This window comes from Oncorhynchus mykiss, chromosome 13, assembly GCF_013265735.2.
Source record: "Oncorhynchus mykiss isolate Arlee chromosome 13, USDA_OmykA_1.1, whole genome shotgun sequence".
NCBI lineage: Eukaryota > Metazoa > Chordata > Actinopteri > Salmoniformes > Salmonidae > Oncorhynchus > Oncorhynchus mykiss.
The window spans coordinates 21,305,523-21,332,967 of NC_048577.1; the positions used below are offsets into that span (position 1 = coordinate 21,305,523).

The following is a 27,445-nucleotide window of genomic DNA, read 5'->3' on the forward strand; positions in this document are numbered from 1 at the left end:
ACAGTGTGTATGTCTAGTACCTTGTAGGCGATGCTGTTGAGGACCTTCATGGCCAGGTCGGACACCTCTGGGAACGGGTCGGCCGCCAGGTGCAGGAGAACCCTCCAGATCTGTGTGTAAACGCTGTTGAACGACACCCCTGCAAAGACACACACAGCATGATTATCCATATACATAATGATCCAACATTCACAGACAAATGTGACTTACCGTTAATACACACAGGCACACAGCATCAATTACCATCAATACACACACACATTGAATTACCATTCACCTAATGACCCCACGCAGTGTGAAAACCATCAATATACATTAGCGAACATCTACATTCTGTATCCCATTCTCAACAAGCACGTAAACACAGCATGATTACCATCAATATTTGATTAGCGACCATCAATAAGAGCCAACCTTCTCACCATCTCATTTTCTCACGTACGCACACGGCATGATTTCCATCAACACTCGACAATCTCTCCCGCTCGCTCGCTCTCTCTCTCACACAAACACAACATGCTTAGTGATCACACTCAACCACTGAATTCCCCATCATCATCATAGCATAGAAACGCTAACATCCAATTGATGCTAATCACTCATCATCTAACATCCAAAAACATTCACTTCTCCTTAACTCAGTCATCTGCTGAGGTTTTGGAGCCAACATGGCTGCCGTGTCAGGTAATGTAACTCATTAATCAACACACACAATGAAGGCAGCTGGCTTCTGCACCATTGCTGATTGTGACAGGAACATGACTGCCAACTGTCATCATTATGCGGAATATGAATGAGCAAGTGCTCTGCTATTGTCTTTTTTCTACCTACCGAGGGCGACTGGTCTGTGTGTGTTTGTGAGAAAGTGTGTGTTCACTTTGACGATTATTCCCTCCCTTTCCACCCAGGACTACCCCCCCCTCCATATTTTATTTATCCATTTTCTCCCTCTCCTGTCGTCCTCTCTGCGGTGTCATCCCAAGCTGCCACTCAACCTGACAGAACACTGCAGTGCCGCTGAGCTGAGTTCGAGAGAGACGGTCACTCACCGGGTTTGGCCACGAAGGAGCTGTCAACATCAGTTTGTTTTGCTCCGGGCCTAAACCTGCCTGTCACCGTTCTCTTTGTATAAGGAGTGCCCCCTCTTCTTCTAGTTCATTATTATGGCACATTGACTCGCAATTTGCAAGTAACACAGCACTCCCTCTCCCTAGTGTCTTTGCTGTGCCCGTCCTCGCTCAAACATACATACATGATCTCTCTGCCTCTGTCTGATGCAATCTTCTGTTCGTCTCGACGCCCGGCAGTGAAGGTATCCAGCTGTTAATGCTCTCTCTCTCTCTCTCCCTCTCCCCAGCACTTCATACTTGTAGATAGCGAACAGAATGAAAAATGTCCTTAGGGAGTTGAGTCACTTTATGCTGAGGGTAAGAGAGGACACTGTCTTAACCCCCTAGACAGGACACACTCTCTTCCTCCTCCAGAGGCTGTAGAATGAGGGACGTGTGAGGGGAGGCGTGGCAGGCTATCACGAACTGTTGCGGCTATCCAGTGCATTTCATAGAGACAGTGTGTGAAAATCGGGAGCTCTGGTTAATAGTACTGCAGCAGATTGTAGTGTGGGTCGAGGGGGGGAGGGTGAGAGCTGAGGGGGAGGGCAGGCAGAGAGAGATAGCAAGGGGGGTAAGCAAGAGCAGAAGCATGAGAAGGAGAGAGAGAAAGAGAGCACGGGGGAAAGAGGGAGCGAGAAAGCAATCAAGTAATCAGGCAAGAGAGAGGGAAGCAAGGGAAAAAGCGAGTGTGTGCAAGCGAGAGCGGGTGAGCGAGGTAAAGAGGTGATTAGGTTCTAGCCCGGGGGCATGAATGTGATTAGGTGCTGCGGTAAACAGCTCTGGTGAGGAATGTGAAATACTGTTTCCCCATTTAAACAGGGAAATACTACCAGTTCACTGGCATAGACACATTATCACCACAGCACGCTACACAGTTCAACATGAGAGACTGTGACTACAGATCATTCCCAGGCTGAATTGTGTTCAGCAAGGCCTGGTATGAGGACCTTTGCAACATCTGCACAATTTTACAACCGTGTTATATCCGAAACGATCTTTCTCACTACAACCGCTACTTTTGAAGCTTCCCCTGCAGTATTCGAACAAGACAGACGTTTTTTTCCTCAAAGGTCATCTGCTAATGCATATTTAACACCCAGTCCAATATAAGTCTTGGTCAGGCTCTGAAAGCTACGGTATATAACCCATTTCCTTCAATCAAACATGAGCATCTTAAATGCACTGACACAGGGAGAAGCTGAGCCAAGTCCATGCTGTGGCCAAACAGAAACGTATGGGAGGATATCAGAACGCCTTAGAGTAGGTAGGGTTGCTCTGGGTGCTATTTTGCTGTGTAAGACATTTTCCTTTTTATCTTAAAGGCCAGATTCACTAAGCGTTTCCAACTGTTATTTTCAGGAGGGAATAGAATCTCCTGTTTCTGTAGCGTGAGGCAGCTTGCTGTACACTCTCTGGACAGAACGCTAGTCTCTCTCAGGGCCTTAGAGGTAGTTCTCCCAAAATTCAAAGTTTTAAGTCCATATGCTGTGCCATCTGTTGTGTTGTTCTGGGACAGTCCCTTTACAAAGAGCACTTCTAGCAACTACCAGGTATTGCCCCAATCAATGATGTATTCTGTGGGACCGATCAGTGTTAGCTAACTCAACCCAATTGTGCTCCTGCAACACGGCTCGGCTCCCAAACAAGTTGCATATCTAAATGTTTAGGCATCAAGTCAGCACTATGAAAAACCCTCTATGGTACAAACTCGAGGTCGACCGATTATGATTTTTCAACGTTGATACCGATTATTGGAGGACCAAAAAAGCCGATACTGATTAATCGGCCAATTAAAAAAAATAAAATGTATTTGTAATAATGACAATTACAACAATACTGAATGAACACTTTTAACTTAATATAATACATCAATAAAATCAATTTAGCCTCAAGTAAATAATGGAACATGTTCAATTTGGTTTAAATAATGCAAAAACAAAGAGCTGGAGAAGAAAGTAAAAGTGCAATATGTGCCATGTAAGAAAGCTAACGTTTCAGTTCCTTGCTCAGAACATGAGAACACATGAAAGCTGGTGGTTCCTTTTAACATGAGTCTTCAATATTCCCATGTAAGAAGTTTTAGGTTGTAGTTAATATAGGAATTATAGGACTATTTCCCTCTATACCATTTGTATTTCATTAACCTTTGACTATTGGATGTTCTTATAGGCACTTTAGTATTGCCAGTGTAACAGTATATAGCTTCCGTCCCTCTCCTCGCTCCTCCCTGGGCTCGAACCAGCAACACAACGACAACAGCCACCATCGAAGCAGCGTTACCCATGCAGAGCAAGGGGAACAACTACTAGAAGGCTCAGAGCGAGTGATGTTTGAAACGCTATTAGCGCGTGCTAACTAGCTAGCCATTTCACTTCGGTTACACCAGCCTCATCTCGGGAGTTGATAGGCTTGAAATCATAAACAGCGCAATGCTTGACACACAACAAAGAGCTGCTGGCAAAACGCACGAAAGTGCTGTTTGAATGAATGTTTACGCGCCTGCTTCTGCCTACCACCGCTCAGTCAGATACTTAGATACTTGTATGCTCAGTCAGATTATATGCAACGCAGGACACGCTAGATAATATCTAGAAATATCAACCATGTGTAGTTAACTAGTGATTATGATTGATTGTTTTTTTATAAGATAAGTTTAATGCTAGCTAGCAACTTACCATGGCTTACTGCATTCGTGTAACAGGCAGTCTCCTTGTGGAGTACAACGAGAGAGAGGCAGGTGGTTATCGCGTCGGACTTGTTAACTGTAAGGTTGCAAGATTGCATCCCCCGAGCCGACAAGGTGAAAATCTGCCGTTCTGCCCTTGAACAAGGCAGTTAACCCACCGTTCCTAGGCTGTCATTGAAAATAAGAATGTGTTCTTAACTGACTTGCCTAGTTAAATAAAAGGTATAAAAAAAAATATATATATATATATCTTTTTTTTAATCAGCAAATCGGCGACCCCAAAAATACCGATTTCCGATTGTTATGAAAACTTGAAATCGGCCTTAATTAATCGCCATTCCGATTAATCGGTCGACCTCTAGTACAAACCCCATGCTGCTAGCTGAGAGTCACAATCAAGCACACAGGGAGGTAAGGACAATGGAAATAGAATGACATACTATTCTATGGTAAGATGCTAAACCGGACACAGCATAGTGGGCGAGGGGCCAATTTCATACTCAACCTGTTAAGAATGAATCAGACCTCATGATGGTGTTAGGGAGCCCAGTGCAGCTTGGGAAGCATTTAGACAAAGGCTGAATGAATGCTAAACGCACCGGTTAAAAGGGTAGCGACAGAAACGTCTACCAGAATGTGAATAGTTTATTATCTTTTATATAAAAATATATATTTTATAACCATTTCCTGGTAATTTATTTGTCAGACTTCAATGTTAAGGCGCATGCCACTGTGTCCTGAAAAGACCCATAGATGTGACTGTGATGGACTTGGCCAATCCGGCTTCCTGTGGGAGTTTATTAATATTGGATTATTTGATTAATCCGAGTTAACGCAGCGTTCTGTTGCCATGGGTCAGTGGTGCACTTGAGTGATGCGTGTGTAGTGTACTCATCTGTCGGTCTGTGTGTGTGTGTGCGCGCGCACGCACGCATGTGTGTAGCCGTGTCCTTGTCTTTTGGAGTCGTGGTTCCCAGATTTGGTCCTCCAGTACCCCAAAAGTACACATTTTCATTGTAGCCCAGACAACACACCTGACTCAACTTGTCAACTAATCATCAGGCCCTCAATGAGTTGAATCAGGTGAGTTTGTCCGGAGCTACAACAAAAAGATGTACTTTTGGGGGGACTGGAGTTGGGAACCACGGTTTTAGAGTACATTGTCAAATACAAGGGCAGTTGGTGTGTGAAGCAGGCATTTCTCAAAATGGCAACAGAAGGTAGGGAATCCCCATCTCTCTCCCCCTCTCTCACTCCCTCCCTCCCTCGTGTTGTTGGTGAGTTAATGCTTTTTCTCCACACACACAAACTGAGTGTCGGGACGCATCAAGGCCTCTGCCAATCACCACAGCATAGGGGAAACAGAGCGGGGCCAGCCCTCAGTGAGACCAGGAAAAGCACTCAGTCTTTTGGAGCCAGGGGCACCCTCGTGAGTTGAACAGTAGAGGATGGTAAGGTTGAGAACGAGAGCCTTACCTACGGGTATGAGGGAATTGAAGCAAGAGAAAGGGAAAAGTATAGGAAGGCAGGGCTCCATACTGCAACCATTTAATCCCATTTTGACCTGGCTGTGCAGGTAAAAAAAATGTATTGGTTGCGTCGGTGCGAGCTGAACATTCATGACGAGGTCAACTCACTCAAAAGTTTCAAAACGTCCTATTTTTCTGGCGGCTAAAACCATGATTTGGTCAAACAGTAGATTGCATTATGCTCAAGATTCCTGTAATGAAAGTGTCTGCCCAGCCCCTGTAACTGTTTCTCTGGTGCCTGTTGTGATGCGCAAGCCACACGTTCTCCCCCCCCCCCAAAAAGGGTTCTGATTGTATAACATTTAAAAAAGCAATTGTGGGAAAAAAACAGAGTTGGAAGCAACAACTGTTGAAACTGTTGAAGAGAGCTTTCTGTGGGTATACTTTTTTCTCAACTCTATATATTGAGCTCAATACCAAATATTTTACACTGAACAAAAATACAAACGCAACATATAAAGTATTGGTCCCTCATGTTTCATGAGCTGAAATAAAACATCTCAGAAATATTTCATACGCACAAAAAGATTATTTCTCTCAAAATTTGTTTACGTCCCTGTTAGTTGAGCATTTCTCCTTTGCCAAGATAATCCATCCACCTGACAGGTGTGGCATATCAATCATCTGATTAAACAGCATGATCATTACACAGGTGCACCTTGTGCCGGGGACAATAAAAGGCCACTAAAATATGCAGTTTTGTCACACACACAATATCACAGATGTCTCAGTTTTGAGGGAGCATGCAAATGTCATGCTGACTGCAGGAATGTCCATCATAGCTTTTGACAGAGGATTTAATGTTAGTTTCTCTACCATTAGCCGCCTCCAACGTCATTTTTAGAGGATTTGGCAGTACGTCCAACCAGCCTCACAACCGCAGACCACGTGTAACCACGCCATCCCAGGACCTCCACATCCGGCTTCTTCAACTGCTGGATTGTCTGAGACCAGCCACCCGGACAGCTGATGAAACTGAGGAAACTGTCTGCAATAAAGCTCTTTTGTGGGGAAAAACTAATTCTGATTGGCTGTCCTTGCTCTGTGAAATCCATAGATATGGGCCTGATTAATTTATTTCAATTAAATGATTTCCTTATATGAACTGTAACTCAGTAAAATAGTTGAATATCTTTTTGTTCAGTATATATGGCTTTGAGATATACAGTGCGCTTGAAATGCTCATCGCCACTGCTAGTGGTAGTAGGCCAGTAGTAAGGGTAGCGTAGGCCAGTAGTAAGGGTAGCGTAGGCCAGTAGTAAGGGTAGCGTAGGCCAGTAGTAAGGGTAGCGTAGGTCAGTAGTAAGGGTAGCGTAGGTTAGTCGTTTTCATACCTATGAGGGAGTTGAGGGAGGAGTAGGAGGAGACTCGTCTCATCTTGTCGATGGTCTCAAAGGAGAGGATGTACTCGTCGTTGTCAGGGCTACCCAGGGTGCTGCTGGCACTGCTGCTGGTGCTCAGGTTACCTGGAGAGAATGCCACCGGACCACCTAGACATACAAATCACAAGAGAATAACTATACACTGAAACATACCATATTATACCAGAATAAATATACTATCTGATACTAGAATAAATAAACCCTGAAATATACACTGCTCAAAAAAATAAAGGGAACACTTAAACAACACAATGTAACTCAAAGTCAATCACACTTCTGTGAAATCAAACTGTCCACTTAGGAAGCAACACTGATTGACAATAAATTTCACATGCTGTTGTGCAAATGGAATAGACAACAGGTGGAAATGATAGGCAATTAGCAAGACACCCCCAATAAAGGAGTGGTTCTGCAGGTGGTGACCACAGACCACTTCTCAGTTCCTATGCTTCCTGACTGATGTTTTGGTCACTTTTGAATGCTGGCGGTGGTAGCATGAGGCGGAGTCTACAACCCACACAAGTGGCTCAGGTAGTGCAGCTCATCCAGGATGGCACATCAATGCGAGCTGTGGCAAGAAGGTTTGCTGTGTCTGTCAACGTAGTGTCCAGAGCATGGAGGCGCTACCAGGAGACAGGCCAGTACATCAGGAGACGTGGAGGAGGCCATAGGAGGGCAACAACCCAGCAGCAGGACCGCTACCTCCGCCTTTATGCAAGGAGGAGCAGGAGGAGCACAGCCAGAGCCCCGCAAAATGACGTCCAGCAGGCCACAAATGTGCATGTGTCTGCTCAAACGGTCAGAAACAGACTCCATGAGGGTGGTATGAGGGCCCGACGTCCACAGGTGGGGGTTGTGCTTATAGCCCAACACCGTGCAGGACGCTTGGCATTTGCCAGAGAACACCAAGATTGGCAAATTCGCCACTGGCGCCCTGTGCTCTTCATAGATGAAAGCAGGTTCATACTGAGCACGTGACAGTCTGTAGACACAGTGGAGAACGTTCTGCTGCCTGCAACATCCTCCAGCATGACCGGTTTGGCGGCGGGTCAGTCATGGTGTGGGGTGGCATTTCTTTGGTGGGCCGCACAGCCCTCCATGTGCTCGCCAGAGGTAGCCTGACTCCCATTAGGTACCGAGATGAGATCCTCGGACCCCTTGTGATACCATATGCTGGTGCGGTTGGCCCTGGGTTCCTCCTAATGCAAGACAATGCTAGACCTCATGTGCCTGGAGTGTGTCAGCAGTTCCTGCAAGAGGAAGGCATTGATGCTATGGACTGGCCCGCCCGTTCCCCAGACCTGAATCCAATTGAGCACATCTGGGACATCATGTCTCGCTCCATCCACCAACGCCACGTTGCACCACAGACTGTCCAGGAGTTGGCGGATGCTTTAGTCCAGGTCTGGGAGGAGATCCCTCAGGAGACCATCCGCCACCTCGTCAGGAGCATTCCCAGGCGCTGTAGGGAGGTCATACAGGCACGTGGAGGCCACACACACTACTGAGCCTAATTTTGACTTGTTTTAAGGACATTACATCAAAGTTGGATCAGCCTGTAGTGTGGTTTTCCACTTTAATTTTGAGTGTGACTCCAAATCCAGACCTCCATGGGTTGATAAATTTGATTTCCATTGACAAGTTTTGTGTGATTTTGTTGTCAGCACATTCAACTATGTAAAGAAAATTTAATAAGAATATTTCATTCATTCACATCTAGGATGTGTTATTTTAGTGTTCCCTTTATTTTTTTGAGCAGTGTACTATATGATACCAGAATAACTATATCCTGAAATATACCATATTGTACCAGAATAACTATACCCTGAAATATACCACATGATACCAGAATAACTAAACCACATGATACCAGAATAACTATACTCTGGAATATACCACATGAAACCAGAATAACTATACCCTGAAATATACCACATGATACCAGAATAACTACACCCTGAAATATACCACATGATACCAGAATAACTATACCCTGAAATATACCACATGATACCAGAATAACTATACCCTGAAATATACCACATGATACCAGAATAACTATATGCTGAAATATATCTGATACCAGAATAAATATACCCTGAAATATACCATATTGTACCAGAATAAATATACCATATTATACCAAAATAACAATACGGTGAAATATAGTATCTGACACCAGAATAAATATACCAAATATACACTGAAATATGATACCAGAATAACTATACGCTGAAATATACTATCTGATACCAGAATAACTAAACCATGCAATATACTATATTATACCAGAACAACTATACCCTGGAAAATACCATATGATACCAGAATAACTACACTGTGAAATATACCATATTATTCCAGAATAACTACACCCTGAAATATACCACATGATACCAGAATAACTACACCCTGAAATATACCACATGATACCAGAATAACTACACCCTGAAATATACCATAGTATACTAGAATAACTATACCCTGAAGTGATGCATATGGAAAAGTATGGAGAGTGAAAATAAAGTACTTGTTCTGCTCCGATTGTTTGATTTTGTGTGTGTATGTGTGTGTGTGTGTGTGTGTCTGCAGGTAAAGTGAAGTGTCAACTTTTTACTAGCTCAAGAAATGACCCCCCCCCAGCTAGAAAACTAGAAACTACAAGCTATTGACCGGACCTTCCATTCAATCTCCCCAGCCTATTCTAACTGTCCGCCCGAGTCATCACACTCTATAACTCTACACAACTCCCCATTCCCATCGCCTGACTCACACAAAATGGCCGCCATATATCCCTGGGACGGAGTGCATATTGAGATGGGGATTGGGAGTAGGCAAGGCAGGCTAAACGGATTGTCATGGTTGTTGGTGACAAGCACTGCTGCCAGTTAGAATGAGTGGATGATGTGGACTCAGACAGGCTGGAAGCGGTACGCTAACGTGCTAGCGGCTAGTATTACTCAGCATGGCTATATTGCTATGTGGCTGTGTTGACAGGGGCTTCAGCGAGAATGAGCTGACATCTGAGTCAGTCAGTACAGCAGGGGCTGAGAGAGGGTCAAGAGTGTAATCTTCCAATAATGTTGTGGGTGTATGATGGACATGTGTCTATGATGACGATGACGATGCTTCAAATCCCCTCAAGTCATTCTTTGGGAAAGGAGAGAGGCAGTTACAGAAAGAAAAGAAGAGAGAAGTCTCCACCCTTAAGTTGATTTCTTTCTCTCCTTCACTGTCTCCTTCTCCCTCCTTTACAGTACATAACCACAGTTCTCTTTTTTTCCCCCCAGTTCTCTCTCGCCCGCCCGCCTCAATGTCATCCTCTCCGCCTCTCTCTCTCTCCTACCCTCCTCGTTGAGGTTGAGGTTCTGCAGGCTCTTGTTGAGGTTGCGTGCGGTGGTGGCAGCTCGGATGTTGGTGTAGGAGTTGACTGAACGCAGCCGAGGGATGGCGGGGCTGTCGCGCACTGGAGTCAGGTTACCGGGCTCTGTACAGACACACACAGGAGTCAGGTTACCGGGCTCTGTACACAGACACACACTGGAGTCAGGTTACCGGGCTCTGTACACAGACACACACTGGAGTCAGGTTACCGGGCTCTGTACACAGACACACACAGGAGTCAGGTTACCGTGCTCTGTACACAGACACACACTGGAGTCAGGTTACCGGGCTCTGTACACAGACACACACAGGAGTCAGGTTACCGGGCTCTGTACACAGACACACACTGGAGTCAGGTTACCGGGCTCTGTACACAGACACACACTGGAGTCAGGTTACCGGGCTCTGTACACAGACACACACTGGAGTCAGGTTACCGGGCTCTGTACACAGACACACACAGGAGTCAGGTTACCGTGCTCTGTACACAGACACACACAGGAGTCAGGTTACCGGGCTCTGTACACAGACACACACTGGAGTCAGGTTACCGGGCTCTGTACACAGACACACACTGGAGTCAGGTTACCGGGCTCTGTACACAGACACACACTGGGGAAGGTCAATTAACCCATTCATTTGGCACTAAATGGAATACAGTAGCGGCATGACAATCAATATGAGAATAGGTAATAAAGGTCATTTTAAATATTGATGTCCCCTATCAAAACATGCTGCATATTTCAGATCCCTAAACCCCATTTCACATGTATAGCAGTTAGTCTTCGGGACGAGGCTAAAGTGGACCAGCGTGCTTCACAACAACACACGTCAATGACTTCCGACTGTAATGGTCATGACAGAGGTTGGAAGTGTGTGTATGTGGCGTGTGTGTGTGTACCTAAGGTGTTGGCAGTTGAGGGTACAGCGTAGTTCTTCTCCTCCTCCATGAACTGCAGGGCCACGGTGCAGAAGTTACTCTCGTACTGAACCACCAGGTGACTCAGAGCCACCACCAGCTCCTGGAGAACACACCGCCGCCACAGAGTCAACCAGAATCCAACACACACACGGTCAGAACCTAGTCAACCACAGAAGAAGACGTACCACAGTCCATCGCCCCACAGTAAAAATCAGTCAACGACCTTAGCACGAATATTGGAGATGGTGAGGGGAAAAAAACGTGTGTGTGTGTGTGTGTGTGTGTACGACCCACCTTGCGGACCACAGGGCTGCCGTCGTTGATGAGCTGTGCCAGCATCATGGCCACGTTGTGGTCGATGGTCGTAGAGTGGTCCGTTCGCTCGGCTGAGTTCCCCACAAACGTCCCCAGGGCAAACACCGCCGCACAGCGCACCTGAGGGGACCGGAGATAGTTTTGGCACCAAGAGAATTCACGCCCTAGTCACTTCCTGGTTGGATCCAGACCAAGTCATTGGTCAGTCATTGGTTAGATAGCGTTGGTGCTGCTTTTTAAAAAGGGGAATCAATACTAATACTCACTCCTTAATCCTCTCATTTCTAATGCAGCCATATTTACTGAGAATACCAATGGTGGCTGAAAATAATAATTTACCATTAGTCACACAATACCCCACCCATCACACTAATTAACTGCGTAAGCTAAATAACAGTAACTCCTACTTCTAAATTGTTATCAATAATTGCCCCAAGAAGCCACAAAGACAGTGCATGTACACATAATACATTGTTTATTCTTTATGTATCTCCCTCAGTTTTGCATATGACAGGCACTGCACTAACTCAAACCTGGCCCAGTGTGTGTGTGTGTGTGTGTGTGTGTGACAGTAAATATGCCTCTCCTCTTGAGGAATCCTCCCAACAGGCCTGAAAATTAATTAAAAATCCTCTCTGCTTAGTCACTCTGTGCGCTCTCTCTCGCTCTGCTCACTCACCTCTCACTCACTCACCTCTCTCTCTCTTAGCTCTGCTCTCACTCACCCTGGCCTCTCTGTTCCCTGGCCCCTCACTCTCTCTGTTCCCTGCCCCCTCACTCTCTCTGTTCCCTGCCCATCTCACTCTGCCCATCTCACTCACTCATTCACTCACTCACTCACTCTCTCTGCATTATATGGTGTACTTGACACACACCTTCATTTTAAAGAGAGGAACTGGGCCTAGAATCACAAAACACTTCTTATGCAAAAACTTAAGCTACTTAAGAAACAAAATAAGAGGTTCATAAGTTCTTTAGTGCAGTTCCTCAACATCTTAAGATGTTATGATTTTCTTACTAGCTTCTCAAATATCTTCTTACAAATCTCCTTCATAAGATGTGTGTTGCTAGGCAAGCGCTTTAGCGAGCAATGGCAATCATGTTAGCATATTTCGAACTGAGAACTTTTCTAAAACATGTTCTTGGGTTTAAATAAACAAGACTGAAACATTCAGAGGAAGTTTGAGAGAATGAAGATGTTCAATTGCTTTCATGAGCTTTTTCTCTCACTGCCCTGAGTTTAAGACAAGGGTTCAGATATCTTGGAACTAAGAACATTTCCAATAACTTTATTTCCAAGAATCACATTTCTTCTTAACTTTTTGCTTAAGGAGAAACATAATACATAGCGCGAGAACATTTCCAAGAGCCTTTGAGGAATAGCAACTTCACTTAACTTTCTTCTTAAGTCTAGAGTTAAGGGGGAAAAAATGCCAGTCAAGAAGAAATCTCTTCTTAAGAAGGTTTTGTGAATCTGGTCCCTGAAGAGGAGGGAGCTGATCAAACTAGTCTGAGTAATAAATATCCATTTTTAAATTGTGGTTTGCGTTGGTGCCTGGGTTCCTCCGAAGTTCCTGGTGATGCACTCAAATACCCAATTCTCTTCAGGCATTGTAAGCGTGTGCATGGGTACACTCACACAAGGTGTGTGTGTGTGTGTGTACGCCAGAGTGGATGCAGACCCTGGTCTCACCACTCAGCCACAGCAGCTGCCTGGCCTCTAGAGAGAGAGGTTGCCTTGCTAGGCTGCTGGCAACAGATGTCCTCTGTCCCAGTGTGTATGTGTGCCCTGCATTTCAACCCATGTGAGGTGAGTGAAATACAGAGCAAACTGACTATTCACTGTCCCTCAGGTCCTCAAAATCCTAAAGGAGCCACTGAACCCTCAATCTGTTAGGTGTTACACACACACACAGCCACTGAGTGTATGTCCCAAAGGTGTGTGTTCCTTCCCTCTCACCTCAGGTATAGGGTCGGACAACAGGCTGTAGAGCTTCTCGTGGGCACTGTCCCTGACACCACACCAGCGGGCCGAGTCAAAGTTCTGCCAGATGCGTCCCAGGCAGACGGCCACCCACTGACGGAGCAGGGGGTGAGGGTCAGAGAGCTGCTCCAGGCAGATGGCTATCAGGTTCCCCTGCAGACAGGCCTCCTGGAGGGGTAGCGGGAGGGTTGAGGAGGATGAGGAGAAAGGAGTTGGGAGGCCATGTCAGTAATTCACACACACACACACACACACACACACACACACACACACACACACGTCGTCCACACAATTTCCTTTGATGAGACCCTGTAGGATGTACACACACTTTATGACTTGGCTTTAAGCTGAGCTTCACATCGGGAAGTCTATGGGAAAACTAACAGGGAACTAACCTCTACCTCCCACTGTGAACATGAAGGGTCGATGTCCAAAGCTTGACAGTTAAGAGTTCGTCACCTTTTATGTGGGGTTGTATTGGTTCATTTGAAAGCCTGTACCTATTCTGGCAGTCTCTCTGCATTGTGGCAGACTATCCTCCGTCAGACCAGGAGAGCAGTTCAGGGATTTGTGTACAAGCTGGAACAAGGTTTTAACGTGATCACACCGTAGCTGAGCCCTACCAGTAGGAGTACCATCACTCCTAACCCTGAAGCTCAGACCACATGTTACAACCAATCCACGAGCCGCTCGTCTCTAATGTTGGAGCTCATCTATTATTAACACAGAGCCAATGGGAGACGGAGAACATTAAGTAAACAGAGAGGAGGGGGGGAGAGAGAGAGAGAGAGGAAGAGAGAGAGAGAGAGAGGAAGAGAAAGAGAGAGAGAGAGAAAGAAATGGAAGGGGGAGACAGAGAGGAGGGAAGGGGGAGACAGAGAGGAGGGAAGGGGGAGACAGAGAGGAGGGAAGGGGGAGACAGAGAGGAGGGAAGGGGGAGACAGAGCGACCAACCGACAGAGAGCGGATAGGGGGGTTTGTAAGTCTATGTGGATCTGTGAGACTCAATAAACACCAAAAACCACGTGAATAGGTCTGGAGCTGTTTCTGGGAATAAATGAGGAGTATACGGTATACAGTGACAGTTGCCATGATAAAGTGTTGTCGGAAGAGAGAGAGCAGAATGGGAGGAAATGTTTAAAATATGACTTATCGACTCCACTGAGAGTTGGGGAGAATTAATGAGTGTGTCTGTTGAAGGGATTTTAATCAATGTGGGGTTTGCTTTATAATAGCGTCATCTTTAAAGTGATTTCTTCATCGAATAATTTACCACATTCTCCCCTCACACACACACACACACAAACACACCTGGCCTGTGGTGTAGCTGTTGACAATCACAGCCAGGATAAAGACAGCCATGGTACGGTGCTCAGCCTGAAACAGGAAACACAAGAAACACAGTCAAGTTCCATGTATCAACTCAGTTCCCCAACACCTCATTACTAGGAGCTGTGGATCATAGCACACAACATGTTTGAGTAGGTCGAAGTCGCCACTAACCACTGATACAGGGTCAGATATATTCTCAGCTGTAATGGAAAAGGTTTATGATCGGAGGTAAGGGCAATCTGATTCTAGATCTATGGTTACGGGTAACATCTGGGTCACACCCATGGGTGCCTGGTGGCGCTTTCGGTTCTCTCATGCTCTGATTGGGTGATACTCACAGGCATGTAGGGGTCGGCCAGGACAGACAGGAAGTACTTGTGCCCGTTGTCCTTCACCAGGTCTGCCTGACACGACTAGAGAGCGAGAGAGGAGAGAGAAACCATCCAGTAAGTTAGTTGAGTCATATGTTGCAGCACTACAAATGTGCAACTACTCAATATAATATTTAGAACCAAGGTTAAAGACATAGCCTAGACAATATTGAATAACTCAACACCTGAGTCACACTACTAAACAGACAGAGAAAAAAAAATAGACTTCTCTTCCTGTTCTTTCATCTCAAAGTCCTTTGATTATTCTTAACCATAGACTAACACTGTGACGACAACTCGGGTGTCTGGACGCTGAAGAATCACTAGAATACTACGACTGTCCTACTAGCTTAGGGTTATACGGTTAGTTCTACTACGTCAGTCAAAAATGTGCTTTGTGAAAGTGAGTTTTAGGGTGGCCATTTTGTTCAACAGCTAAAATGTGCCCAAAGGGCAATGTTCTTTGTGTTACGGATAACCTAGTCAGCGAGTGTGTACTATAAACATGCCTATGACATACTTATGGCACGGCCTCTATGAACATTACCCAATGTTGATATCTGATCGCTAGCTAAATACTTAAGTTGGTTGAGGATTCACTAAAATAAGTAGCACAAATCAAATCTTATTGGTCACATACAGGTGTTTATCAGATGTTATTGTGGGTGTAGAGAAATGCTTGTGCTTCTAGTTTCGACAGGGCAGCAATATCCAACAAGTAATATCAAACAATTTCACATCATAAACCCAATGCACACAACTAAGTAAAGGAATGAAGAATATATACATATTTGGATGAGCAATATCAGAGCAGCATAGACTAAGATACAGTAGAGTAGGATAGAATGCAGTATATACATATGACACGAGTAACGCAAGATATGCGGACATTATTGAAGGGACGAGTGTTCCATTTATTAAAGTGGCCAATGATTTCAAGCCTGTGTGTCTCGGCTGCAGCCTCTCACACACAACTCAATCTCCTGATCGTGAATCTCCGGATGGTGATTACTCCACATTAATTAACGTCAACTGATGTTAAACTGATTGACTGGCTGAATGGGTTCAGATAGACATATTTTCTGCTTTTATCTGGGACTGTTATTGACTTTATGGCAATCATGTCTCTGTACAGCTACACAGAGTTGTAATAGATACAACTTCACTGTCCCTATATAGACACACATCAACTATTCTGTAGGGAGAGTGAAATTGGTTCAAAAATAAAAGTGCAACAATTCAAATGTAGCTTGCTATAATGGTGTGGGTTGGTTATTGTAATGGTGTACAGTGAGTGTTTGTGGGATGCATGTGTAGATATGTGCTAGTGTGTATGTATGTATGTATGTATGTATGTATGTATGTATGTATGTATGTATGTATGTATGTATGTGTTACCACTCACGCTGTCCACAGCCAGGATCTTAGCCCAGATGAAGACCAGCAGGGGTCGGAGCTCCCGCGCAGAGCTCTGTAGCAGCTTCAACACGTAGGGGAAGATCCCTACTGAGAGGGCCTGAAAACACACACGCGAGATATTATTCACTTTAAAAGTTCACACCCAAAGAAATCAGAACTGGCTTTATGTACTGTGCGTTTCTAGCAACGCCTGTATAAATCCTGTTTGGGATAGGGGGCAGCATTTTCATGTTCGGATAAAAAGCGTGCCCAGAGTAAACTGTCTGCGAGTCAGGCCCAGAAGCTAATATATGCATGTCATTAGAAGATTTGGATAGAAAACACTCTGAAGTTTCTTAAACTGTTTGAATGATGTCTGAGTATAACAGAACTCATTGGGCAGGAGAAAACCTGAGAAAGATTTCCCACTTCCTGGTTGGATTTGAGTTTTGTAGTTTTTCAACTCATTGCCTATCGAATATACAGTGTCTATGGGGTAATATTGCACTTCGTAAGGCTTCCACAAGATGTCAACAGTCTTTAGAATGTTGTTTCAGGCTTCTACTATGAAGGGGGAGAGAATGAGAGCTGTTTCAACCAGAGGTCTGGCAGAAGGCCAGGAGCTGATCACGCGTGCGCCCGTGAGAGCAACCTGCGTTCCATTGCATTTCTAAAGAAAGGAATCTAAGGACAAAATATTTATGTTAAAAACATCCTAAAGATTGATTCTATACATCGTTTGACATGTTTCGACGAACTGTAATATAACTTCTGGAACTTTCGCCTGGACTTGCCCGCGCCTCGCGAGTTTGGATTTGTGAATTAAACACTAATAAAAGGAGTTATTTGGACTTTATCTAACAAAACAAACATTTATTGTGGAACTGGGATTCCTGGGTGTGCATTCTGATGATGATCATCAAAGATAAGTGAATATTTATAACGCTATTTCTGACTTTTACTGACTCCACAACATGGTGGGTATCTTGGGTATGGCTTTTTTTGTGTCTGAGCGCCATTCTCAGATTATTGCATGGTTTGCTTTTTCCGTAAAGCTTTTTTTAAAATCTGACACAGCGGTTGCATTAAGGAGAGGTTTATCTGTAATTCTTGTATCTTTTGAATCTTTCATCAAAGTTTAAGATGAGTATTTCTGTAAATTGATGTGGCTCTCTGCAAATTCGCCGGATGTTTTCGATGCACAACATTACTGAACTTAACGCGCCAATGTAAACTGAGATTGTTGGATATAAATATGAACTTTATCGAACAAAACATACATGTATTGTGTAACATGAAGTCCTATGAGTGCCATCTGATGAAGATCAAAGGTTAGTGATTAATTTCATCTCTATTTCTGCTTTTTGTGACTCCTCTCTTTAGCTGGAAAATGGCTGTATGTGTTTTTGTGACTAGGTTCTGACCTAACAATCATATGGTGTGCTTTCGCTGTAAAGCCTTTTTGAAATCGGACACAATGGGTAGATTAACAAGAAGTTAAGCTTTAATTTGGTGTATTTCTAAAAAAATACTTTTTAATTTCGCGCTCTGCCTATTTATTTTAGAATAAATATACCACCCCTTCCCTAATTGGAGAAAACTAATGGACGACAACACTTAGGCTTCTACATTCAGTACTATATACATTTTACGGACAAAGTATATTTTATATGAGTTATCTTTTGATTGTTTTTAGTCCCACCCTTCAGCTACCCTCAACCCCTCCCACTACGCTGTGATGTTTGACAAAAGTTCTGAACCTACATACATTTTACGGGCACAGTATATTTTACACAAGTTATCTTGTTATTTTTAGTGTACACTAGTTGATATAGATTGTTTATCTACAATAATCATCTCTCTGTGCTAGCTAATCTTGTATTTAGGCTGTGTGTTTGTGTATTGGCAGACAAGAATGCTGCATAGTTTCTCACCAGACTGACGGCCCAGGGCCCCAGGTCCAGGAATCGGCCGAGCAGGTCCAGCGCTCTTAGCCTGTGAACCTGACTCAAGAGGACCTGAAAGAGACCAGGGAGAGGGCAGAAGTCAATACTGTGGTGCGTTCAACGTGTTTAGTGGCATCGTGAGCAAAAGGTGAGCGGGAGAGGTGGCTCACACCACTAGCCAATATGCTGGCACTGGCGGTTGTTTGTCGCTCTGTGTGTGTGTGTGTGTGTGTGTGTGTGTGTGTGTGTGTGTGTGTGTGTGTGAGAGAGAGAGAGAGAGAGAGAGAGAGAGTTTTGGCTGCTTCAGGTGTACATACCATATTAGCATAATAGGTCTGTGTGTAATGAGGTGAATATGAACACATGTGTATGGCTGTGTTCCCATCAGTGGAGGCTGGTGGGAGGAGCTATAGGAGGACGGGCTCATTGTAATGGCTGGAATGGAATCAATGGAACGGTATCAAACAGATCAAACACATAGAAACCACGTGTTTGACTCCATTCCTTTAGATTCCATTCCAGCCATTGCAATGAGCCCGTCCTCCTATAGCTCCTCCCACCAGCCTCCACTGGTTCCCTGCAGTATATGACATTGCATGTGGGTGGGGTGTTATGGTAACAGATTGTGTGTGTTTTTGGCACGCCAGCACCACCAGGACCGGACGTTGGCGTGTCCCCATTGTGGGCGAGAGGACATGTGCGCACGGGGGCGGATTGGTTCCTCACGGCCCATCCCCCGACCAACCCATACACACTGCTATTTCTATCATGGTTTTGTGTATTATTAGAGCAGTGTGACCACAACCCAACGACCGTGAGCGAACGCAGGAGGGGACCGGGGTTGGACCGTGCCAGGGCTACCCCTCAACCCTCCAGGGAAATGCCTGGGAAAGGAGAGCCTGGGAATTTGTGGTCTGTCTGTGTTATACAAGAGGAGGAATATTCAGCGATTTAAGAGCGGTTTGAATCGGAGGGATGAAAATACTTCTGAATGATGTTATTATATAAACAGCCACTAATGACACACACACAGAATAGCAAAGTCACTCATCAATCTTGTCCCAACTGCTGAGACAAGTGACAGTGACTAATCAGCATCATTAAGTGGGCGCGCGTGCACACGCACGCACACACACACACACACACACACACACAAACACACACACACACACACACACACACACACACACACACACACACAGCTAAAGTTCACAGACCAAGACCAGCTCAAATGACAGAGTAATATGCTCTTTCACTGTCCTGTCAAAGCATGTGGTTGATCATCAGTAACACGTGTTACAAGTCACCAGGGAGTGAATCAACAGGCACGTACAGATGTTCAATCTGCAGCCACCCACTGATTCATTAGACTGTCATTAATGATTGAATGGGCTTTGTGAGAGTGTCCCTCCTAGAACTCCAACCCTTCTGAGCTGGCAGTCGTAGGACATCACAACTCAATGACAACGTCATCTTTCCCAATCCTTTTGTTTCAATGGGAAGTCTAGAAGGGGGAAGTCCGTTACTATGACGACATCAAGAGGCATTCTCTGTCTGACCCCTCCTCTCTTTTACTTATTTTCCCAAAGCTCCTTATCAATAAGATTATACACAATCACACGCTGCATCACTGAGAACGCAATGTCACCCCTTTATATATTACAGATCAACGCAAGATTGTCCGTTCTACGGTGTGTGTGTAAGAGCTTACGTGGGTGTGTACAATGCTCTACAAGCGCACACCCACTAACACACACACATCACACGCGCTTCCGCTCCCACCCATCAAAAGAAAACCCCTCCACACTATCCCTCCCCGATGGTTCTCCCAGACCGTCTCCTGGTTTTTCATTAGACTTTCTTTCCCCAGCGGACGTGTGAGGGAAGGCTGCAGCTCTCAGCTCTGCTGAGTCAGGGGGAAACGATCACGCCGAGTACAGCACGGGAGCCGTACAGCACAGGGGCTAGGCCAGCACAACAACACATGGGGCTACTGCTGCTGTGAAGTGCCACTTTAAAGAAAATATTGCCTGACATAAAGTGCGTTAGGGAGAGGGTGACGGAAGGAGAGAAAGAGCAGCGAGAACTAGAGAGAGAGAGAGCGAATGAGAGGGAGCGCAAGGAGCTGGCAAGGCAGTTAAATGCATTATTTGTGGAGATAGAGAGCAGGCCATGATTTAACTGAGCCAGGTTTACAGAGAGCACAGCAACCGCTTGACATTTTAAGGGCAACTCCGCCACGCCACTTTAAACGTTTGGAATGTTATTATAATTGTATATTTCTGCAGTGGCCACGATTTAAAAATACAAATAGGGTAATTACAGGGGAAGGCATATTGTTCCCAAACTGAGATTTAAACGCTGGAGAATCCTCCTGGATTATCAACCCCACCACTCACCATCGTACAGAACGAGTTCCCGACTGTGCCTCACAACAGGACAGGCTGAAATGCGCCCATTAGAATTTTGATTACAATGTGAAATAGGCTCCAGAATAGTCTAAAATGTTTTGTCAGCTCAGATTTACTCAAGAGGCTTCGTTTTTTACATTTATTATATAAATATATACACTGCTCATACAAATAAAGGGAACACTAAAATAACACATCCTAGATCTGAATGAATGAAATATTCTTATTAAATACTTTTTTCTTTACATAGTTGAATGTGCTGACAACAAAATCACACAACAATTATCAATGGAAATAAAATTATCAACCCATGGAGGTCTGGATTTGGAGTGTCACTCAAAATGAAAGTGGAAAACCACACTACAGGCTGATCCAACTTTGATGTAATGTCCTTAAAACAAGTCAAAATTAGGCTCAGTAGTGTGTGTGGCCTCCACGTGCCTGTAGGACCTCCCTACAACGCCTGGGCATGCTCCTGACGAGGTGGCGGATGTTCTTTTGAGGGATCTCCTCCCAGACCTGGACTAAAGCATCCGCCAACTCCTGGAAAGTCTGTGGTTGGTGGATGGAGCGAGACATGATGTCCCAGATGTGCTCAATTGGATTCAGGTCTGGGGAACGGACGGGCCAGTCCATAGCATCAATGCCTTCCTCTTGCAAGAACTGCTGACACACTCCAGCCACATGAGGTCTAGCATTGTCTTGCATTAGGAGGAACCCAGGGCCAACCACACCAGCATATGGTCTCACAAGGGGTCTGAGGATCTCATCTCTGTACCTAATGGCAGTCAGGCTACCTCTGGCGAGCACATGGAGGGCTGTGCGGCTCACCAAAGAAATGCCACCCCACACCATGACTGACCCACCGCCAAACCGGTCATGCTGGAGGATGTTGCAGGCAGCAGAACGTTCTCCACGGCGTCTCCAGACTGTCACATGTGCTCAGTGTGAACCTGCTTTCATCTGTGAAGAGCACAGGGCGCCAGTGGCGGATTTGCCAATCTTGGTGTTCTCTGGCAAATGCCAAACGTCCTGCACAGTGTTGGGCTGTAAGCACAAGCCCCACCTGTGGACGTCGGGCCCTCATACCACCCTCATGGAGTCTGTTTCTGACCGTTTGAGCAGACACTAGCACATTTGTGGCCTGCTGGACGTCATTTTGCAGGGCTCTGGCTGTGCTCCTCCTGCTCCTCCTTGCACAAAGGCGGAGGTAGCGGTCCTGCTGCTGGGTTGTTGCCCTCCTACGGCCTCCTCCACGTCTCCTGATGTACTGGCCTGTCTCCTGGTAGCGCCTCCATGCTCTGGACACTACGTTGACAGACACAGCAAACCTTCTTGCCACAGCTCGCATTGATGTGTCATCCTGGATGAGCTGCACTACCTCAACCATTTGTGTGGGTTGTAGACTCCATCTCATGCAACCAGCATTCAAAAGTGACCAAAACATCAGTCAGGAAGCATAGGAACTGAGAAGTGGTCTGTGGTTATCACCTGCAGAACCACTCCTTTATTGGGGGTGTCTTGCTAATTGACTATAATCTCCACCTGTTGTCTATTCCATTTGCACAACAGCATGTGAAATTTATTGTCAATCAGTGTTGCTTCCTAAGTGGACAGTTTGATTTCACAGAAGTGTGATTGACTTGGAGTTACATTGTGTTCCCTTTATTATTTTGAGCAGTGTATTTTGCGTTTGTCCCTACACACCTACAACTCAATACACAGCTTTTGTTTTCAAATGGAAAATTCTTTATTTAGCACCAAATGTAACATTTGCGATTAACTACAGAATTTAATGTGATGAATTGAAATTCATTATTTTAATCGTTTGACAGCCCTCGTCGAAACCTAGTTCTCTTTAGCCTATGTCATTACGAATCACACAACCTTAATATGCTTACTGATTAAGTAAGAACGTTAGTTTGTTGGAACCGTTGCTGGTTTAGATCTTCTGTATTTCGACATTTGGAGGTGGTAAGATTAGGAGGCGTTTCCCCACTTCAGACCAATCAAATTCAACTTGATACCATTGTTATTTTCATCTCCAGATGCGTGACTTTCTATTCCTCGAAACCCGGTCAATCAACTTTGAAAGGGGCCATTTCTATGGCGATTTAAAGGGAAAAACTCAGGAAACTGAAAGATGTTTTTTGGGGAGGGTAGATATTTTACATCCGTTGGCGTATGTATGTTTGTGTACCTGCAGTACGATGGGGAGCTGTTCGGGGGGGTTCCTGTTCTCCACTCCCATGGTCAGCCACACCTGGAACGCTGTCAGCTGCTCTGCAAAGAACGGACTGTGCTATTGGGATGAAACACAAACACAATCATTTTAATACATCTATGATGAATACAGTGCCTTGCGAAAGTATTCGGCCCCCTTGAACTTTGCGACCTTTTGCCACATTTCAGGCTTCAAACATAAAGATATAAAACTGTATTTTTTTGTGAAGAATCAACAACAAGTGGGACACAATCATGAAGTGGAACGACATTTATTGGAAATGTCAAACTTTTTTAACAAATCAAAAACTGAAAAATTGGGCGTGCAAAATTATTCAGCCCCTTTACTTTCAGTGCAGCAAACTCTCTCCAGAAGTTCAGTGAGGATCTCTGAATGATCCAATGTTGACCTAAATGACTAATGATGACAAATACAATCCACCTGTGTGTAATCAAGTCTCCGTATAAATGCACCTGCACTGTGATAGTCTCAGAGGTCCGTCAAAAGTGCAGAGAGCATCATGAAGAACAAGGAACACACCAGGCAGGTCCGAGATACTGTTGTGAAGAAGTTTAAAGCCGGATTTGGATTCAAAAAGATTTCCCAAGCTTTAAACATCCCAAGGAGCACTGTGCAAGCAATAATATTGAAATGGAAGGAGTATCAGACCACTGCAAATCTACCAAGACCTGACCGTCCCTCTAAACTTTCAGCTCATACAAGGAGAAGACTGATCAGAGATGCAGCCAAGAGGCCCATGATCACTCTGGATGAACTGCAGAGATCTACAGCTGAGGTGGGAGACTCTGTCCATAGGACAACAATCAGTTGTATATTGCACAAATCTGGCCTTTATGGAAGAGTGGCAAGAAGAAAGCCATTTCTTAAAGATATCCATAAAAAGTGTTGTTTAAAGTTTGCCACAAGCCACCTGGGAGACACACCAAACATGTGGAAGAAGGTGCTCTGGTCAGATGAAACCAAAATGGAACTTTTTGGCAACAATGCAAAACGTTATGTTTGGCGTAAAAGCAACACAGCTGAACACACCATCCCCACTGTCAAACATGGTGGTGGCAGCATCATGGTTTGGGCCTGCTTTTCTTCAGCAGGGACAGGGAAGATGGTTAAAATTGATGGGAAGATGGATGGAGCCAAATACAGGACCATTCTGGAAGAAAACCTGATGGAGTCTGCAAAAGACCTGAGACTGGGACGGAGATTTGTCTTCCAACAAGACGATGATCCAAAACATAAAGCAAAATCTACAATGGAATGGTTCAAAAATAAACATATCCAGGTGTTAGAATGGCCAAGTCAAAGTCCAGACCTGAATCCAATCGAGAATCTGTGGAAAGAACTGAAAACTGCTGTTCACAAATGCTCTCCATCCAACCTCACTGAGCTCGAGCTGTTTTGCAAGGAGGAATGGGAAAAAATTTCAGTCTCTCGATGTGCAAAACTGATAGAGACATACCCCAAGCGACTTACAGCTGTAATCGCAGCAAAAGGTGGCGCTACAAAGTATTAACTTAAGGGGGCTGAATAATTTTGCACGCCCAATTTTTCAGTTTTTGATTTGTTAAAAAAGTTTGAAATATCCAATAAATGTCGTTCCACTTCATGATTGTGTCTCATTTGTTGTTGATTCTTCACAAAAAATACAGTTTTATATCTTTATGTTTGAAGCCTGAAATGTGGCAAAAGGTCTCAAAGTTCAAGGGGGCCGAATACTTTCGCAAGGCACTGTATAATACATTGATACTGAGCTCACTCACACAGAGTACACACAAAAGCATGTGGACACCTTTCAAATGAGTGGATTCGGCTATTTCAGCCACACCTGTTGCTGATAGGTATAACAAAAATTGAGTACGCCGCCATGCAATCTCCATAGACAAACAGTGGCAGTAGAATGGCCTTACTGAAGAGCTCAGTGACTTTTAATGTGGATCATAGGATCATCATCATAGGATGCCACCTTTCTAACAGGTCAGTTCGTCTAATGTCTGCCCTGTTAGAGCTGGCCAGATCAACTGTAAGTGCTGTTATTGTGAAGTGGAAATGTCTAGGAGCAACAACAGCTTAGCCGCAAAGTGGTAGGTCACACAAGCTGTCCTTGGTTGCAACACTGACTACCGAGTTCCAAACTGCCTCTGGAAGCAACGTCAGCACAAGAACTGTTCGTAGGGAGCTTCATGAAATGGGTTTCCATGGCCGAGCAGCCGCACACAAGCCTAAGATCACCAGCGCAATATCAAGTGTCGGGTGGATTGGTGTAAAGCTCACCACTATTGGACTATGGAGCAGTGGAAATGTGTTCTCTGGAGTGATGAATCACACTTCACACTCCAATGGAAAAATCTGGTTTTGGCGGATACCTAGAGAATGCTACCTGCCCCAATGCATAGTGCCAACTGTAAAGTTTGGTGGAGGAGGAATAATGGCCTGGGGCTGTTTTTCTTGGTTTGAGCTAGACCCCTTAGCATACAATTACATTCTAGACGATTTTGTGTTTCCAACTTTGTGGCAACAGTTTGGGGAAGACCCTTTCCTGTTTCAGCATGACAACGCCCCTGTGAACAAAGCGAGGTCCATACAGAAATGGTTTGTCGAGATCGGTGTGGAAGAACTTGAATGGCCTGCAAGGAGCCCTGACTTCAACCCCATCGAACACCTTTGGGATGAATTGGAACGGCGACTGCGAGCCTGGCCTAATTGCCAAACCTAACGAATACTCTCGTAGCTGAATGGAAGCATGTTCCCACAGCAATGTTCCAACATCTAGTGGAAAGCTTTCCCAGAAGAGGCTGTTATAACAGCAAAGGGGAGACCAACTCCATTTCAATACCCTTGGTTTTGGAATGAGATGTTCGACGAGGAAGTGTCCACATACTTTTGGTCCACGTAGTGTATCTTGACCTGCATACAAACACAGCTGTAACCTCTCAAACACACAACTCAACAATAGCATTATCCATTTAATAGTTGGAGCGAGAACACCATTCTCTAACACACACACACATTAGGCTTAATGCATCGATAATGAACTGTACACACAGCACCATACATCTCAATGTAGAATGAGTTTTGTAACAATGTTTATTCATTTCGGTATTGTGTGTAAGTTATATAAGCACGTGCACGGCAACTCAGCACGTCGATGTCAACAATGCAACATGCAGACACTAGTCATGAAACTATTGCAGCACACCTCTCTATGACGACACCCCCCCCACCCCCCCGATCAACTGAACGGAGACAATTCTTATACCGATCTGTCGATTACATAACACCCTTACATAAGGAAGCCTCTATTGTAGCCTTGACTCCTACCAGCTGCAGTAGTGTGTGTGTGAACGCGTGCCACTTCTTTATGTACCAGCCTTCTGTTCCCTGCAGCCCCACAGAGCAGTGCTGTCATGACAATGTGTCTGCCGCTATTAACTGCACCATGACCAGTTTCATCATCAACGTCCCTTTCGTATAGCAGAGGACATTACAACAGAGACTCTCTCGCTGCCGAGAGTAGAGGGGAATGAATTGGTGAATAATCAAAGCACCACCGCTATGCTCTCACACAATTACATGCTCACACACACACGAGGAGCGAACGCGCGCGCACGCACACACGAGGAGCGAACGCGCGAGCACACACACGAGCGAACGCGGCAGCACACACACGAGGAGCGAGCGCACGCACACACACGGGGAGCGAACGCGCGAGCACACACACGAGGAGCGAACACGTGCGTGCGCGCACACACACACACACACGAGGAGCGAACGCGCGAGCACACACACGAGGAGCGAACGTGTGAGCACACACACGAGGAGTGAACGCGCGCACACAAACTAAGAGTTCAGAGAGTTTCTCTGAATGAACTGAGAGAGAGAGAGAGAGAGAGAGAGAGAGAGAGAGAGAGAGAGAGAGAGAGAGAGAGAGAGAGAGAGAGAGAGAGAGAGAGAGAGAACGAGTCTCTTATCTCTCAAAAGGCAGACGGAGAGAGGGGGGAACATTTGTAGAGGACCCAGGGGGGTCAATTATAGTTCCATTAAGCATGCGGGGGCGAAGGAAGAGCAGGAAGAGAATGAGAGAGAGAGGGGGAAGAGGGATGTTCTCTCAGAAGTGGTAGAGAAGAGGCACACCTCAACAGGCCAGGTGGAGTACTGATAGGACTGCAGACTCGGAGGGAGGGAGTCGCGCTCTAGAGATTCATTCAACTTTTTCCATACAAACTTTTGCAATGGGAGTGCACTGCTCTCCGCTTGATACGGTGTATGAAAATAATTTCACAGCTACGTTTTTTGAGGAGATATGGAAGAAGAGAGACAAGTGAAAGAGGGAATAAGAGGGAGGGAGAAAGACGGATGTCAAACTAATTTAGCCGGCGGGCTGCATTCGGTCTTCACCGGGGTCCGGAGGGCTGCACTGAAATGTTATATTTT

General features: G+C 45.2%; 1 protein-coding gene across 7 annotated transcripts in view; it reads right to left on the reverse strand.

Moving 5' to 3' along the window:
* The window catches only part of LOC110485936 (regulatory-associated protein of mTOR), a 202,750-nt gene that overhangs the window by 42,832 nt on the left and 132,473 nt on the right, over window positions 1-27,445 (reverse strand). For all 7 annotated transcript variants that reach the window (XM_036940605.1, XM_036940602.1, XM_036940601.1 and 4 more), the window contains exons 12-22: window positions 22,973-23,074; window positions 18,350-18,433; window positions 16,423-16,533; window positions 14,985-15,059; window positions 14,626-14,691; window positions 13,291-13,482; window positions 11,310-11,450; window positions 10,995-11,115; window positions 10,056-10,196; window positions 6,662-6,817; window positions 21-139 (exon numbers count right to left, since the gene is read on the reverse strand). In XM_036940605.1, the coding sequence (XP_036796500.1) occupies window positions 21-139; window positions 6,662-6,817; window positions 10,056-10,196; window positions 10,995-11,115; window positions 11,310-11,450; window positions 13,291-13,482; window positions 14,626-14,691; window positions 14,985-15,059; window positions 16,423-16,533; window positions 18,350-18,433; window positions 22,973-23,074 (1,308 nt within the window). The remainder of the gene's footprint in view (window positions 1-20; window positions 140-6,661; window positions 6,818-10,055; window positions 10,197-10,994; window positions 11,116-11,309; window positions 11,451-13,290; window positions 13,483-14,625; window positions 14,692-14,984; window positions 15,060-16,422; window positions 16,534-18,349; window positions 18,434-22,972; window positions 23,075-27,445) is intronic.